This window comes from Osmerus eperlanus, chromosome 19 (genome assembly GCF_963692335.1).
Source record: "Osmerus eperlanus chromosome 19, fOsmEpe2.1, whole genome shotgun sequence".
NCBI classification, from domain to species: Eukaryota; Metazoa; Chordata; class Actinopteri; order Osmeriformes; family Osmeridae; genus Osmerus; species Osmerus eperlanus.
The window spans coordinates 13,450,558-13,465,744 of NC_085036.1; the positions used below are offsets into that span (position 1 = coordinate 13,450,558).

General features: G+C 46.8%; 2 protein-coding genes across 5 annotated transcripts; both read left to right on the forward strand.

Moving 5' to 3' along the window:
* Window positions 1-231: 231 nt before the first annotated feature.
* LOC134039870 (solute carrier family 35 member F2-like) lies at window positions 232-6,201 on the forward strand. Of its 3 annotated transcripts, none has more exons than XM_062486014.1 (9): window positions 232-387; window positions 1,997-2,111; window positions 2,383-2,555; window positions 2,706-2,833; window positions 3,106-3,265; window positions 3,436-3,592; window positions 3,849-3,901; window positions 4,101-4,255; window positions 5,251-6,201. In XM_062486014.1, the coding sequence occupies exons 2-9, from the start codon at window positions 2,020-2,022 to the stop codon at window positions 5,515-5,517; spliced, it is 1,185 nt and encodes a 394-aa protein (XP_062341998.1). In that variant the 5' UTR covers window positions 232-387; window positions 1,997-2,019; the 3' UTR covers window positions 5,518-6,201. The 3 variants fall into 3 exon arrangements, with proteins under 3 accessions (XP_062341998.1, XP_062341997.1, XP_062341999.1); XM_062486013.1 differs by lacking the exon at window positions 232-387 and adding an exon at window positions 1,044-1,180; XM_062486015.1 differs by lacking the exon at window positions 232-387 and adding an exon at window positions 1,115-1,176.
* A 341-nt stretch (window positions 6,202-6,542) lies between these two features.
* On the forward strand, window positions 6,543-11,717 carry LOC134039873 (ELMO domain-containing protein 1-like). Of its 2 annotated transcripts, XM_062486021.1 has the most exons (12): window positions 6,543-6,692; window positions 7,073-7,145; window positions 8,227-8,372; window positions 8,507-8,535; window positions 8,656-8,753; window positions 8,965-9,094; window positions 9,303-9,436; window positions 9,707-9,775; window positions 10,517-10,567; window positions 10,796-10,929; window positions 11,232-11,453; window positions 11,489-11,717. In XM_062486021.1, exons 2-11 carry the CDS (start codon window positions 7,129-7,131, stop codon window positions 11,405-11,407), a joined length of 984 nt encoding a protein of 327 aa, XP_062342005.1. In that variant the 5' UTR covers window positions 6,543-6,692; window positions 7,073-7,128; the 3' UTR covers window positions 11,408-11,453; window positions 11,489-11,717. The 2 variants fall into 2 exon arrangements, with proteins under 2 accessions (XP_062342005.1, XP_062342004.1); XM_062486020.1 differs by having other exon boundaries at window positions 11,232-11,717.
* Window positions 11,718-15,187: the final 3,470 nt, after the last annotated feature.

The window sequence follows — 15,187 nt, forward strand, 5'->3', positions numbered from 1 at the left end:
GGAAATGCATCCACTGCACGTGGACATGTAAATAAAGAGTTTAGAAGCACTGTACTGCTTCTATACTCTTTAATTATACACTGCATAGTGCTTCTATAGCCTACTCTTTGATGTAAACCGAAAGTTAAAATGTTTCCTGTTTAATGTATTGGTTTCTAACGGTCCAGTAGCACAAGACTGCCACTTGCGGTTTAGATGCGGAAGTACAGGTGTGTAAAGATTATAACGTCTGAAAAAAAACCTGTGGCCTTCACAGGAGAAAGATAATAAATATCGACAATGCTATTGTCTCGACCACACACACTGACAATGCATCTCCACCAGGAAGGGCTCAAGACCTCTCAAGTTAATTTGTGGCGCTGAAAAAGTTTGTCAGAACACTTAAAGGTAAGACTTTTGTCAATTGTCACTACTTTTAGCTTGATATTTAGCTTTGTATTCTGTATTAAAACGTATTGCTATAGACTCGTTGGTAATCGAAAAAAAAAAATCTAACCTAACGTTGACTTTTGAAAACAGTAGTATGATATAAATCTAATTGTTTGTGAAGGAAGTGTAATATGTATTTTCTTTATAAAGAAAACTTACGTCTGGTGTGCAGAGTGAAATACTTTGTCGTTCTGTTTCAATAACCACCAGATATGTTTCCCAAAACAACTTTTCGTTTATCATTCCTGCTCCCTAGAAAACTTTGGGATAACATTCAGATCCATCTCTCTCTCTCTCTCTCTCTCTCTCTCTCTCTCTCTCTCTCTCTCTCTCTCTCTCTCTCTCTCTCTCTCTCTCTCTCTCTCTCTCTCTCTCTCTCTCTCTTTCTCTCTGAGATGTAATTTTTTTGGGCCATTAGTATATTCACGTATAACAAATATTTATTTATGTCAACAGTGTCACATCTGCAAGGCATGTACATGTAACTTGATGAAGAAAGACAAATTAGTAAACTTGAAGTTCTATTCTCCACTACAAGTTTGGTTGCAGATATAAGGCGGGGCCGGTATATGAGTGTGTCTAGCCAAACCTTTGGACCAATCCCAGTGTAGAAGGCGGTCCTTTGCGTCATGCTAAACAATCAAGTTAGATTGGCCCATTGGAGAGCCTGGCGCTTTCGTGCCACGAGAATTTCGAAATTTCTTGAACGCGATATTTGTAAATATGGACAAGGAGAAATATGTCTATGTAGGTAGGTGGTCTATATGCTTTGTTGGATATTTGTGGCGCAACCTTTCATATGGACAATTAACGTTTGCTCAGCCAATTATTGTAGCCTGTTTATCAGCCTACTTCTAAACTTGGGATTGTAACAGTGAGGCTTGCAGTTTGGGCTGGAAAGTCAACTAAATATGCCAAAATTAAATTACATGGGATTTTTAGTCTTCCTAGTAGACTCTCGTACAGAAGGCTGGGATAGCCTATATCAGAGGTCAGTTCAACCGACCATTGGGAAAACGCATTAAAAGGGAATCATCTGGATTAAGGACTTGCTCTTTGTAGTCGACCACAATCTAATGAGTATGAAATTCCTGAGGAGATTATTTTGCCTCCTCTGGAGTTAGCCTGGCTTCTGAACTCTCTATACGGTTTATACTGTACATGTATACCAATATTAACACCGTATATTGTGTTTTTCCCCTTGCTCTGTGTGTGTATGTCTCTCTGTGTCTCTGTCTCTGTGTGTGTGTCTCTCTCTGTCTCGGTGTCTCTGTCTCTCTGTGTGTGTGTGTGTCTCTCTCTGTCTCGGTGTCTCTGTCTCTCTCTCCGTGTGTGTGTCTCTCTGTCTCTGTGTCTCTGTCTCTCTCTGTGTGTGTGTGTCTCTCTGTCTCGGTGTCTCTGTCTCTCTCCGTGTGTGTGTCTCGGTGTCTCGGTGTCTCTGTCTCTCTCCGTGTGTGTGTCTCTCTGTCTCGGTGTCTGTCTCTCTCCGTGTGTGTGTCTCTCTCTGTCTCGGTGTCTCTGTCTCTCTCCGTGTGTGTGTCTCTGCCATGTGTGTGTATTCTCTCAGGTTTACCTCAGAAGCAGAAGGCGATGGAGGGCCCAGAGCGAGGAGCCCTGCCAGGCTGTGAGTGTTGCAGCAGCCCTGCTGCCTGGGTCAGAGCGAGCAAGGATGTTTTAACATGGTAAGAGGAAACACAAACACCCCCGCTGAGACTAAATAAACATCCCTGCTGGATTACACACACAAGCATTCCATGTCCCTACAAACATTATCCTGTGGATACATTGTTTTATTCAGATCTTGTTTTCAAGTTGAAGTTATCCTCACTGTTGGGAAGCCTGGTCATAGGTTCAGACCCCCTCCCCACACTACCCCACCTCTTCACTGTGAACAAAAGCATCTGCTGAAGGGATTTTCCTGGTAGTTAACCGCCTGTTCCCCTGCTTCCTGAGGCGCCTGCTGAAGACCATCTCCATGGGCCAGGCGCTGTCTCTGCTCATCTGTGGGACAGCCGTGAGCTGCCAGTACCTGGCGGAGGCCGGCGTGGAGACGCCCATGATGCAGAGCTTCCTCAACTACGCACTGCTTCTGCTCACCTACACCGCTGCCCTCTGCTGCCGGAAGGGTACACTGCATACTATATACTACACACTACACGCTATGGATTAGATACTGTTGTTTGTGTTGTTAACTGGTTGTGTTAGGGGTCACTTGTGTTTTTTAGTCCTTGGTGAACACCTGTCTTGTCTGCCCCTGGGGACCCGGGTCTTGATAGGTGATGGGAACATCTGGCAGATTTTGAAGACCAGATGGTGGAAGTATCTGTTAATGGGTCTGACAGATGTGGAGGCAAACTATGCAGTAGTGAAGGCCTACCAGTTCACCACCCTGACCAGCATACAGGTACCAGTTCACCACCCTGACCAGCATACAGGTACCAGTTCACCATTCTGACCAGCAGGGTAGTTTTCTGCAGTAGGTTTTATAATCACTATACATATGTTGCTTTGGACACTTTTGATTAAGCATCTGTTAAATTAATAAAATGGAAATGTCAGATATCAAGTTTTTATAGAACGTGTTTGTGTACTGTACGCGTGTGATATTGTGTGTTTACTGTACGTGTGTGTGTGATATGTGTGTTTACTGTACGTGTGTGATATTGTGTGTTTCAGCTTCTGGACTGTTTCGTGATCCCCGTATTGATGGTGCTCTCCTGGTTCTTTCTGAAGACGCGCTATAGGCCGGTTCACTTTGTGGGCGTGGCTGTGTGTCTGCTGGGGGTGGGGGCCATGGTGGGGGCAGATCTGCTGGCCGGACGAGACCAGGGATCCAGTAAGATATTATTAGTTTAGCCAACACTTTTATCTGTCTCTGGAAAAACGTGTTTTCCATGACTGGAATGTAGGAAGTTCATTATCCTACACTGATCTGTGTCTGTGGTCAGGTGAGAGGATCTACAGGCATCAGTTGACTCTTATTGTGAAATCTTGTGTCTCCCCCAGCCCATGCCGTGCTGCTGGGGGACGGGCTGGTGCTGGTGAGCGCAGCGCTGTACGCCGTCTCTAACGTGTGTCAGGAGTACACTGTGAAGAACCTGGGCCGCGTCGAGTTCCTGGGCATGATGGGCCTGTTCGGAACCGCCATCAGCGGAGTACAGCTGTGAGTCCCACTTCCTGTCCCGGCCACACTTCCTGTCTCGGCCCCACTTCCTGTCTCTGCCCCACTTCCTGTCCCGGCCCCACTTCCGGTCTCTGTTTCCCTTCACAACAGCTGTAATCAGTCTGGTCTTAGGAGACTTCTCAGGGTCAGCTGTAGTCTGTTGATCTACTGACACTAGTTCCATCAGATCTACTGACACTAGTTCCATCAGATCTACTGAAACTTCCCTCTCCCCTTCCTCTGTCCTGTGTTGCAGAGTTGTGCTCGAAACGAACGCGGTAGCAGCGATAAAATGGGATTTAAAAATAGGTGAGTGTTCCCCAAATTCATTACTCATTCACATTAGATTGCTTTTTAAGCTACTGTCAGATTTTCTCCTCAGAGACGAAGCAGTGTATTTATCATCACAGGAGCTGTGTGTGGGGCCCAGCACTCCTGAACAGCTGCTTTTGAAACCCTCCAGTCAGCCTAATGGGATTGTGCTGTCTGGAAACGCTTGTCTCCTCAGCCGGGCTGTTTGTGGCCTACGCCCTGTGCATGTACGGGCTGTACAGCTGCATGCCACTGGTGGTGAAGATGACCAGTGCCACGGCCGTCAACCTGTCTCTGCTCACCGCTGACCTCTTCAGCCTCTTCTGTGGACTGTTCCTCTTCCACTACACAGTGAGTTCCACTGGGTGTAGCTGTGGTAGAGGGTATAGCTCAGGGGTAGAGGGTGTAGCTCAGTGGTAGAGGGTATAGCTCAGTGGTAGAGGGTAGAGCTCAGTGGTAGAGGGTATAGCTCAGTGGTAGAGGGTATAGCTCAGTGGTAGAGAGAATAGCTCAGTGGTAGAGGGTATAGCTCAGTGGTAGAGGGTATAGCTCAGTGGTAGAGGGTATAGCTCAGTGGTAGAGAGAATAGCTCAGTGGTAGAGGGTATAGCTCAGTGGTAGAGAGAATAGCTCAGTGGTAGAGGGTATAGCTCAGTGGTAGAGGGTATAGCTCAGTGGTAGAGGGTATAGCTCAGTGGTAGAGAGAATAGCTCAGTGGTAGAGGGTATAGCTCAGTGGTAGAGAGAATAGCTCAGTGGTAGAGGGTATAGCTCAGTGGTAGAGGGTATAGCTTAGTGGTAGAGAGAATAGCTCAGTGGTAGAGGGTATAGCTCAGTGGTAGAGGGTATAGCTCAGTGGTAGAGAGAATAGCTCAGTGGTAGAGGGTATAGCTCAGTGGTAGAGAGAATAGCTCAGTGGTAGAGGGTATAGCTCAGTGGTAGAGGGTATAGCTCAGTGGTAGAGGGTATAGCTCAGTGGTAGAGAGAATAGCTCAGTGGTAGAGGGTATAGCTCAGTGGTAGAGAGAATAGCTCAGTGGTAGAGGGTATAGCTCAGTGGTAGAGGGTATAGCTTAGTGGTAGAGAGAATAGCTCAGTGGTAGAGGGTATAGCTCAGTGGTAGAGGGTATAGCTCAGTGGTAGAGAGAATAGCTCAGTGGTAGAGGGTGTAGCTTAAACAGACTAGTTTATAGTTAATTGTATGTTAGAGGAAGCTTGAGGTGTAGTTCTCAGGCAGAGAGATAGTGAGGTACGAACGAGGCCAGGAGCTAGAAGCACGTGGAGCTGACCGGCTTGTCAGCGTTGAGGGACTGGATGATGACCCCCCCTTCACCCTCTTCCCTCCTCAGTTCTCCGGCCTGTACATCGTGTCCTTCGTGGTGATCACGGTGGGATTCATCATGTTCAACGCCGTGCCCACCCACGCCCCTCACCCCCCTCCCGGCCCTGAAGAGGAGGACAAGACGCCCAGCGAGGAGGAGGTGAGCCCCCAGGGCCTGCGGGAGGAGGTGGGCCCCCAGGGCCTGCAGGAGGAGGAGCGGGGAGAGGAGCGGGAGGAGAGCTGCTTCAGAAGGCCGGTTGTCACGTACGTCACAGAACGTTGCACCAGGATGTAGCCTGGCGCTCTCACCTCCCTTCACCTGTTGTCCCCGTGAGGCACGTCCCTGTGCCATCTGTTGGGACTGACAAGATGGCCGCCCGCTGGGTTTTTGGAGAAAGTTACAACTTTTGAAGCGCACACGGATGCGTGTGACCATTCGGAGAATGGATGTTTCACTTCCTGCACAGTAGCCAATCGGTGCGTGGACCATTCTGTGCAGACAAACTGCAGTGAGAACGCAGCTTAACACACTGGCCAGGTACAGACTCCTCTAGTTACAGTTCTGACTGGTTGCTGTTGTCCATTGTGGTGGGACCACATGGGACCAGCCTGTCCTGCTGAGGTCACAGGACACTCATGTACATGTCACTGGACACTCGTGTACATGCAGTTTACATCACAGCACTACCTTGTCTCCATCACTGTTCCAAGTCTGGGTCCCAATCTGCTGGTTTGTTAATGTTTTTTTTTTTGTTTTGATATGTTTTGTATATTGTCATTTGTATGATGATATGCTGCTCATTGAAGAGATAATCATCATTATCAAGAAGAAATTGCCTTTTTAAAATTATGTTCTTCATACATGAATACCATGTGCGTTTGTTTATACAGCTGGTTACTGATCACCTATTTATATATTTGGGTCATTAAAAACATTATTATTTTTTCATTAACTTTTCTTAATAAAGTTTAAATTGTATTGTTTACGTTTTTTTGGAATATACGCTAATACTGTATATTTCGCTTTTTCACAAATCAAAAACCAAACTGACGATTGGAATATTTTCATATTTTAAAATCATATAATGAAGGCAAGATGCAGCATCAGGTATCCTTAATGAATATAGCCCAAACTACATACCATACAAAAGGCCAACCTCCCTTTGCTCTCTAAATAAATGTAAATATTACAGTTGGCTACATTTGTTATTGACTCAAGATTGTCGGACATGTTTAAGGCTTGTATCGCGCTGCTTGCCGCGCCTCCTTGCCGCGCGGCAGCTGTTCTGCATTGCGATGCCGCTGTAGCGGCGGTGTACTCCTCGTCCCACCCACTCTCCTCAGCGACGCTTCCATCATGGACGAAGAACAGATACCAGCCATCGAGTAAAGAGGACAACCGCGCACCACTGAAGCGGCCACGACCTGCAGCATATATTTTTACAAGCCTCGCTTAATATATTATTTCGAGTGAGTCTAATCATTTTTGGTGATATATCTTTATACGTTATTTGGACGCGCGATTTGTGTTTCTCGAGAGCTGGGATTCTGCGTGGTGTCTGGGGCGCAGATCATTCATTAAGCCGCTAGCCGCGAGACGTGTTGCCTACTGCACCAACCCAATCAGTTTGGATTCCGTAACATTAAGCAGTTTATTAATTTATAGAGGAATACATGTTATGTTTTGCCGTCTGGTTGTGGACAACGAATTTGTTAACCCGTCAGCACCATGGACAGCACCACAGAACTGCGCTCACTAATAAGCCGACTGAAGCTTATGTTTACTAAATGCACTGATCAATGATGTCAGTATAAACCTAGCTTCACTTTTGTTCGTCCTTCCACTGCAGGGTCGTCAATTTTGGCTGAACGATTCTGAAGAAGAAAGAGAAGGAAACCGCGCAAGATGAAGCATTTTTTGAGGTAGGCAAATTACTGCATTTTGTTAGCAGAGCTTGTAAAAAAAAACGCATTACGTTGACACCGAATAGCAGAACATGCACAACACATGTTCAGGATTTGAAAATGGTATCACCTGTAGATTTTACTCCATTGAGTTCTCTATTGACGTTTTAAAAGCGATGTTCACAAGTGAATCTCAAGCACACACCATGTAGCCTATATATCTCGTCTCTGTAGGAAAATATGTAGGCGGTAACGGGTTTGTGTGGGTCGTTAGATACGGTGAGGTTATAGCGGGTTGACAGACCAGCCTTACTCTTAATTATGGTGCGGTATAGAGAGCTTAGAAACCAGGCTTCGTAGTTGCGGTGCGTGCGTGTACAAGTGCTCTGCACCTTTGGCGTTCTGTCGCTTGGTAGTGGATCGATCTCAGGACCGTAGCTAACGGAGCTGACAAACGCATGCGCAACGGGGACTGTGTGCTGCTTAGCATGCCGGTCCTGTCTCGAGGCAGAGGTAAACCCGCGAGCGGGCAGAGCTGGGGGGTGTGTCCTTAGGGATCAATGAAGTGAATTGAATTTGAGGCGTTCCTGATATTTATCGAGTAATAGCTATAATGTTTACTGTAACATACCTGCTTTAAAAGGCTGTTTCCTACTCTGCCATATCATCACTGTGTACTTTGTAGTGCTGCTGATTGACTGTTTGTCGGCCTGTGTTTCTAGTGTTGAGATAAAGAGGCTTTTTTCGGTGGAAACTGAATGATTCTGACTGAATCAGAGGTTTGCGAGTTCTATTAATATAGTCTGTGATGTGAAGTATCTAAGCGCCTGCTAGAGAATTCAGTTTGCCTCTAATCCCATATCCCCTCATTCCCCCCATATCCCATATCTCCTCGTTCCCCCCATATCCCATATCCCCTCGTTCTGTCATGGGAAAAAATGTGCTTTCATCATCTCAGATGGCCCCTCTGGCTGACAACACAACACTTTCCTTCTCTAGCCGCCTCCGTGCCTCTCTACATCACACTCCTCCCTCGCTCTCTCGCTGTCTCTGCTCTGACTCTCTCCCCCTCTCGCTCCCCCCTTCTCTCTGTCCCCAGGGTGGTATCACAGTTTCTTGTGTTCCTGTACTGTAAGTGTTTGTGGCGTGGTCTGAAGTTCGTGGTGAGGAAGTTGACGGGGCGCTGTGAGCTGCAGAGGATCTGCTACAACAACAAACCTGGCGCACGCAGGACCCTCAAGATCGGTAGGCCTCCTTCCTGCCTGACTGGAAATACACGATCAAACATCACCCTCCGTGATTCATGTGTTGTGTAAATGTAAGGTTTGCTTCTGCAAGTGTCAGACGTGTTAATGAAGTGGTCTTGTTTCTCCCTGCAGAATCGTCTCTACGACACTCCAAGCATGAGGTACGTCTGCCTAGAATCTATACAGACCAGTATAGAATCTATCCGGACAAGTATAGAATCTATCAGGACCTGTATAGAATCGATCTGGTCTGTAATCCATCACCTTCTCTCTCACGCCAGCTGTTGCAGTCTGCTCTCAGTGTCCACCCGGACGCTGTGGAGAAGACCATCGATGACATCATGACCCTGAAGAAAATCAATCCTGACACCAACCCACAGTAAGACTTCTCACCTCTCACCCTTCTCCTCTCACCTTTCCCTTCCCTTCCCTCTCCTCTCCTCACCTCTCTCCCCTCCTCTCTTTCCTCCCCCTCTCCCATCTCTCCTCTTCCCTCTATCCTCTCACCTCTCACCTTACCTAGACACACAGTATCTATTCTCCAGCCCTTCCTCCAGGGTGACCCCCTGCGTGCCTCTGTCTCTCCCCAGGCTGGGCATCTCTCTCCAGGCCAGCCTGTTCCAGGTGGTGGGGTACCGGGGCCTGGTGGTTGAGGTGGAGAAGCTCCGCAGGGAGCCGTACGACAGTGAAAACCCCGACCACGAGCAGATGCTGATGAAGGTACACTGTCACTGTGTGAGACCCTGATATCCCCCAGGAATGTAACCAGTTGGTAAAGTCACAGACCAGATTGATTGGACTTTTGATTCGAGCCTTTTCTAGGCATTTTAGGGGGTCCTTTGCTAGTCTCTGTTTACGTGGATGTGGAACGTGTATGTAGAACGCGTAAGTGGAACATAAATGTGGAACATATGTTTCTCCACTGCAGCTCTGGAGAGAACTGTGTCCAGACTCTCCTCTCACTGGGCGCGTCTCCAAGCAGTGGTGCGAGATCGGTTTCCAGGGCAACGACCCCAAGACGGACTTCAGAGGCATGGGTTTACTGGGCCTACATAACCTTTTGTAAGTGTGTGTGTGTGTATATATATTTTTGCTTGATAGAGACCCCTTACCTCACAGCAAAAAAAAACGATCTCTGATATGTGACTTAATAGATCATTTTCCCCAGACATCGATTAAGCCTAGTCCCAGACTGTGGAGATCTTCACTTAACGTTTCTCTTAGTTTAGGATTTATGTCTGGGAAACTGTCTGCTTGTGTGTGGGTCATTGTAGAAAATAGAAAAATGAACAAAAGTACCAAACACAACTGTGTCATGTTTGCTTCCTGTAGGTATTTTGCTGAACATGACAAGGCCACCGCTCTCCAGGTGCTGCATGACTCCCTCCAGCCCAAACACAGGTAGAACACACACACACCCTCACAGACACACACCCTCACTCACACGTACACACACATACACGCATGCATGCACGCAAGCACACACACCCTCACATACGCACCCTAAACCATAGCTCCCACTGCTAACCTGTACTTTCACACCGCTAGCCTTAATTTCTCACGGCATTGCTGTGCTTTTCTAATGATTTCTCTGGTCACTCACCACCTTGGTTCAGTCAAACACTGTCGTCGAGGCCTTCTGCACTCCGAGGCTCGTTCTATATCCGTTTGGCTTGATCAGCATCTCATTCAGCACGCTCACCGTCTCATGCCGATGTTGGTGTCTCTCCACCCCTCCCTCTCTCTCACCTCGGAGCGTACGCAGAGACGCAAGGTACTCCATTTCACTTTCATTTCAGAGCCGCGAACGTTTGCTTGCCGGACATCTTGGTTTCATGTGCTTCTTGTGTGCTGCTTCTCTTCGCTCTCCGACTCTGTACTGAACACCACCAGTAGAGCTAGATCCAGCTCTAGTCATGGTTAGTTAGTTAGTTGCTCAGGTCTGCATTAGCTTAGATTTATTTAAGTTTAAGAAGATACATATTAGATGTTACTCTCAAGCATCCTTCCATGTCAGGAGCAGTGAGATCAGGTTCATCCTGGTCTTAACCAGAGTTAGAGGAGAGTTATACTAATCCTAATTATAATTTAGTCTCGATGCTAACTTAGTCTCTGTCCTAACTTAGTCTTTATCCTCCTCAGTAAAATGTCCAAAGCAGATTGGGAGAAGAAGAACTTAGACAAGGCTATCGGGTGAGTATCTGATCCCTGGCCACCCGTGAAGAAATGTTTATGTTCTACTTGATGCAGTGGCTAAAACGGATTGAATCTGGCCTGGTCGCTAAGCTGCATTTATTCCTCTTTACAAACTGTCCAACAAAGCATGAAAAATGCCCCCCCCCCCCCCTCAAAAAAAACAATACATCTTAAATTTCCCATGTATCACGAGATGTAAATAAACCACTTCACTATACCTTCCAGGTTCTCGTTTGCCATCGTGGGCATCAACATCACGGACCTGGCCTACTGCATGCTGGTCAGCGGAGCCCTGAAGACGCACCTGTACAACGTGGCTCCAGAGATGCCCAGCCTTCTCCACTTTCAGCAGACCTTCTGTGAGTACGATCCTCACACGCCAGGTACCACACACGCACACACATGCACACGCGAGCCACAAGGCCGCGATCACGCTGGTAATAAAGCTGTGAACAACTCGTTACATTAAGGCTAGCTCACCAGGAGAACCAGGTATTAGCATGGTTTTAATTAGATGACAACCAGATATTAGCATGGTTCTAGCTAGATGACAACCAGGTATTATCATGGTTCTTGCCAGATGACAACCAGGTATTAGCATGGTTCTGACAACCAGGTATTAGCATGGTTCTAGCTAGCTGAACCCATGTTGCTCCCCCAGGTTACCTGATGCAGGAGTTCCACCGGTTCTGGATCGAGGAAGACCCCTGTGACATCATGGAGTTCAACCGCGTACGTTCCAAGTTCCACAAGAAGGTTCTGCGCCAGCTGAGGAACCCGGACATGACACTGTGTCCTCATTTCTCCGCCTCTGATCTCCACCTGGTCAATCTGTAGACACGCCCCTCCATCACCTCCACCTGTAGACACGCCCCTCCATCACCTCCACCTGTAGACACGCCCCTCCATCACTTCCACCTGTAGACACGCCCCTCCATCACTTCCACCTGTAGACACGCCCCTCCATCACCTCCACCTGTAGACACGCCCCTCCATCACCTCCACCTGTAGACACGCCCCTCCATCACCTCCACCTGTAGACACGCCCCTCCATCACTTCCACCTGTAGACACGCCCCTCCATCACCTCCACCTGTAGACACGCCCCTCCATCACCTCCACCTGTAGACACGCCCCTCCATCACTTCCACCTGTAGACACGCCCCTCCATCACCTCCACCTGTAGACATGCCCCTCCATCACCTCCACCTGTTAACACGCCCCTTGATCACCTCAGATTTAAAGTCAGCTGATCTCTTTGATATTCATCCCCCTTCCTGGCTACTCCACATCACTGCCAGCAGCTCCCACAGTACACACACACACATATACACACACAGGCCCCTCCTCTCATGGCAACGTTAGACCACCAGCATTGCAGAGGACCTCAGGACTGTAGGTGTGGAGAATCCACCACAGTCTCTCCAAGTCATTCTGTCGCTTTAACAGTCAACAACACGATTGTACAAAAACCCATAGTTGCCACTGATGTTATCTCAATGGGTTTTGATAATATTACACGCTTTCTTAATTAGCCTCTTGTCAGTGCAGTGTAATGTGATAAAACTTCTGAATGTTGGACAGGGGAGCTAAGGTAGGACGCAATGCCTCCTTTTAACCAGCAGGTGGCGGTGTTGATGATGCAGCACTGTCACGCTCAGAGCCGGTTAACCTATAAAGCAGCTGTAGCCTACTGTCTGTGAGTGCGGAGATCGTGGTCTGCATAACGTAGGCCTACTCCATACCCAGTTAAGGAGTACCGTTGTGTTGTGTGCACAGAGACAATGTATTGAGGCTTTTTATATGTGAAACAAGCCGAGAAGGTTGGCTTTAATCATCCAGTGTAGCCCTGAGCAGAAATCCTGTTTGTCAATCACAGCGTCATTTGCCTAATCATCTAGACACTGCATTGTATTTCTGTTTCGGATGCATGATTCACTTCAAAAGAAACAAATCGCTTTGCCAAACGTAGAATGAAAAAGAGACTTATAACAGTGACGAGCAGAGCAACTAATTTCAAATTCTGATTTCATGAATGTTTTTTTATATTTTCTCTTTTCACAATGGTCTTATTGTATGTGTAAATCTTTTGTTGATTTATTGAATATGACACACGTTTATCCACTGTTTTAGTAGCCAAAGCAATAATTTTTATTTATCTTAATATATCTACCATCTGTTAGTTTAAGCACCAAAGGTGCCTGTTTATCCTATAGGCTGTGTACTCACTGAATGATTTAATCATATGAAGGTCTGATGTCACATAAGAAACACTTCGAGCTCCGATGCTATAGATTGTTGTTACTGGATTTTTAAGTTAATTTTAACTGAGCTATGGGCAGATCCAATGCAGTAGATATCGATTGACTGCATGAAGATTGACCGATGTGACCAACGTTATAGGCTACTTACAGCCCTCTCTCACGTTTCATTTTATGAGTTAGAGTTAAACATGTTTTTACCTTTTAAGTGAATGTCAGTGCTACTATTGTCTTTGTCAACCGTTTGCTTGTGTGAATGTGATTCATCTCACGCAGTTGCTGTTAGCTTTGCGTCACTGTGGACATTGCACTACTGTAAATACACACGGGTTCATGTCGCTGATAGCGCTCTGATAGATTGTCTTACTTGAGTGTATGGAAATTATTTCCCAGTACTGACTGAAGTAGTTGAATTTAGATACAAGCTGATGTACATTCTGCTTTAATAACTTCTCAGACATACTGAGATCAACGTGCATGACGGTATCCAAGGTGTGTCCGACATCTTGCCGTTTCTTGTATTTCATCTTGAGAAATCTAAACATTTCTATATGCTTATATACATTGTGCTATGTAACTGATGCTTTTGAGATCACAATAAAAGCTAAATGTTGAGTGATGTGTATTCGCTGGTGTCATGACTACAGGTGCAGTACCCCCTTCTTCCAGTGTCCTCCCAGAGCGCGCCTCCTTTAGGCTACTGCATCACCAGCTGCCAATGACCTTAATCAAGTTTCTTGTTCTGTATGGATGGCTTTCATCTTTCAATAATCTTTGTAATCATCTTTTTGTGCGTTAGCAGAAAGGTATGTACACAATTAATTAATCGTTATGTGTTTGTGTTATCTGTTTGTGAAAGTTTAGGAACTTGCTGTTATGTCACAATTCTATAGAATTGCTAGATATATTCTTTAGGGTGTATGTCCTTTAACGTTACCTTTTAAGACCACCAAAACAAACCCGTAAAACATGACACTGATCAGTAGCCTATACGATGGGCGTTTGATTCACGCTAAATGCAATCCAAATTCCACCCTTTAGTAGGCTGTTTAGACAGTCAGTTTGGAATCCCTTTTGGCAGTATGTTTAGTAAACACTGCCAGTGTTTGCTGCATAGCTACGGCCTCCCGTTTTTGTCTTACCACGTTACAGTCACACAAACTCAGTTTGTGTGATTTATTTTGGGGCGGCTGTTGTCAAGCCACTGAGGGTGTGGAACGTCACGCTGATTGTTGAGCAGTGAATAATCGCTGGCACACGTGTCTTAGAAAAGAAACTTGTTTCAAAGGGTTTTCATTGGGAGCAAATGCTGGCTAGCCAACTAGCAGCAACATATGAAGTGGATACTTTTTGTTTACAGGAGAGATGCAGGGAATTTTATCCACGTGAATACACCTGTTGACTGCTAACTCTAATTCTTGTGGAATAATATCTCTCGTTGATATGCCAATCATGTTTCAAGGTCGGGACGAGTTAGCCTACTCCTCATACAGAATGACATGGAAAACGAAAATCGGAAAGGAAAACGAAACTTGGAAAGGAAAACGAAACTAGACCAGAGGGGAGTTACGGCAAGGAGTATAGGATTAAATTTGCTGCTGATGAAGCCATTTGTAGCATTTGATCTCTCCGTAAAGTGCGCAAACTCCTAAAGAACTTGGATGATACGGCAACCGACAGATTCGACTATGGTAAACTCTTGTGGTAAATTGAATTATGGTAAATTGAAATTATACTTACCACAAGAGACACCCAGCGCTGGAAGGTCCGAGCAGGCTGCATGGAGGCCTCTCACCCTGGTGGATACCCCGGGCCTGGGGTCCCCGGACGGGGCTGACGGGACGGTGAAGGAGGAGGTGATATCTGGCCTGGAGGGCGTCTCCCCCGGCCCCCATGCCTTCCTGCTGGTGCTGCGAGTGGGCAGGTTCACCCGGGAGGAGAAGGCTGTGGTGGTGAGGTTGCAGAAGTGGTTCGGAAACCAGATGTTTAGTCACACCGTTATCCTCTTCACTCACGGTGACGACCTGGACCAGGGGATGGACATCTGGGAACACATAAACGCCAATTCTGACCTACGGGAGCTGGTGAAGCTTTGCAGAAAGAGGGTCCATGTCGTTGACAACAGAACGAGCTTTCAAGCACCAACGACGATGCGCTAAAAGTTGAACTATTACTGAGACTGATGGATCTGAAGGGGAATGTGAGCGTTGGTCCGGCCCAGATGGAGAGCTTGTTGAATGCTGTGGCCGGGTCAGAGATCACCACAGGATCGTCTGTCAATCTGGGAGAGACTCGTGACTCTGCAGGCGAGGACTGTGATGGCGCCCGGAGCAGAAACAACAGAGCTCAGATCAGAG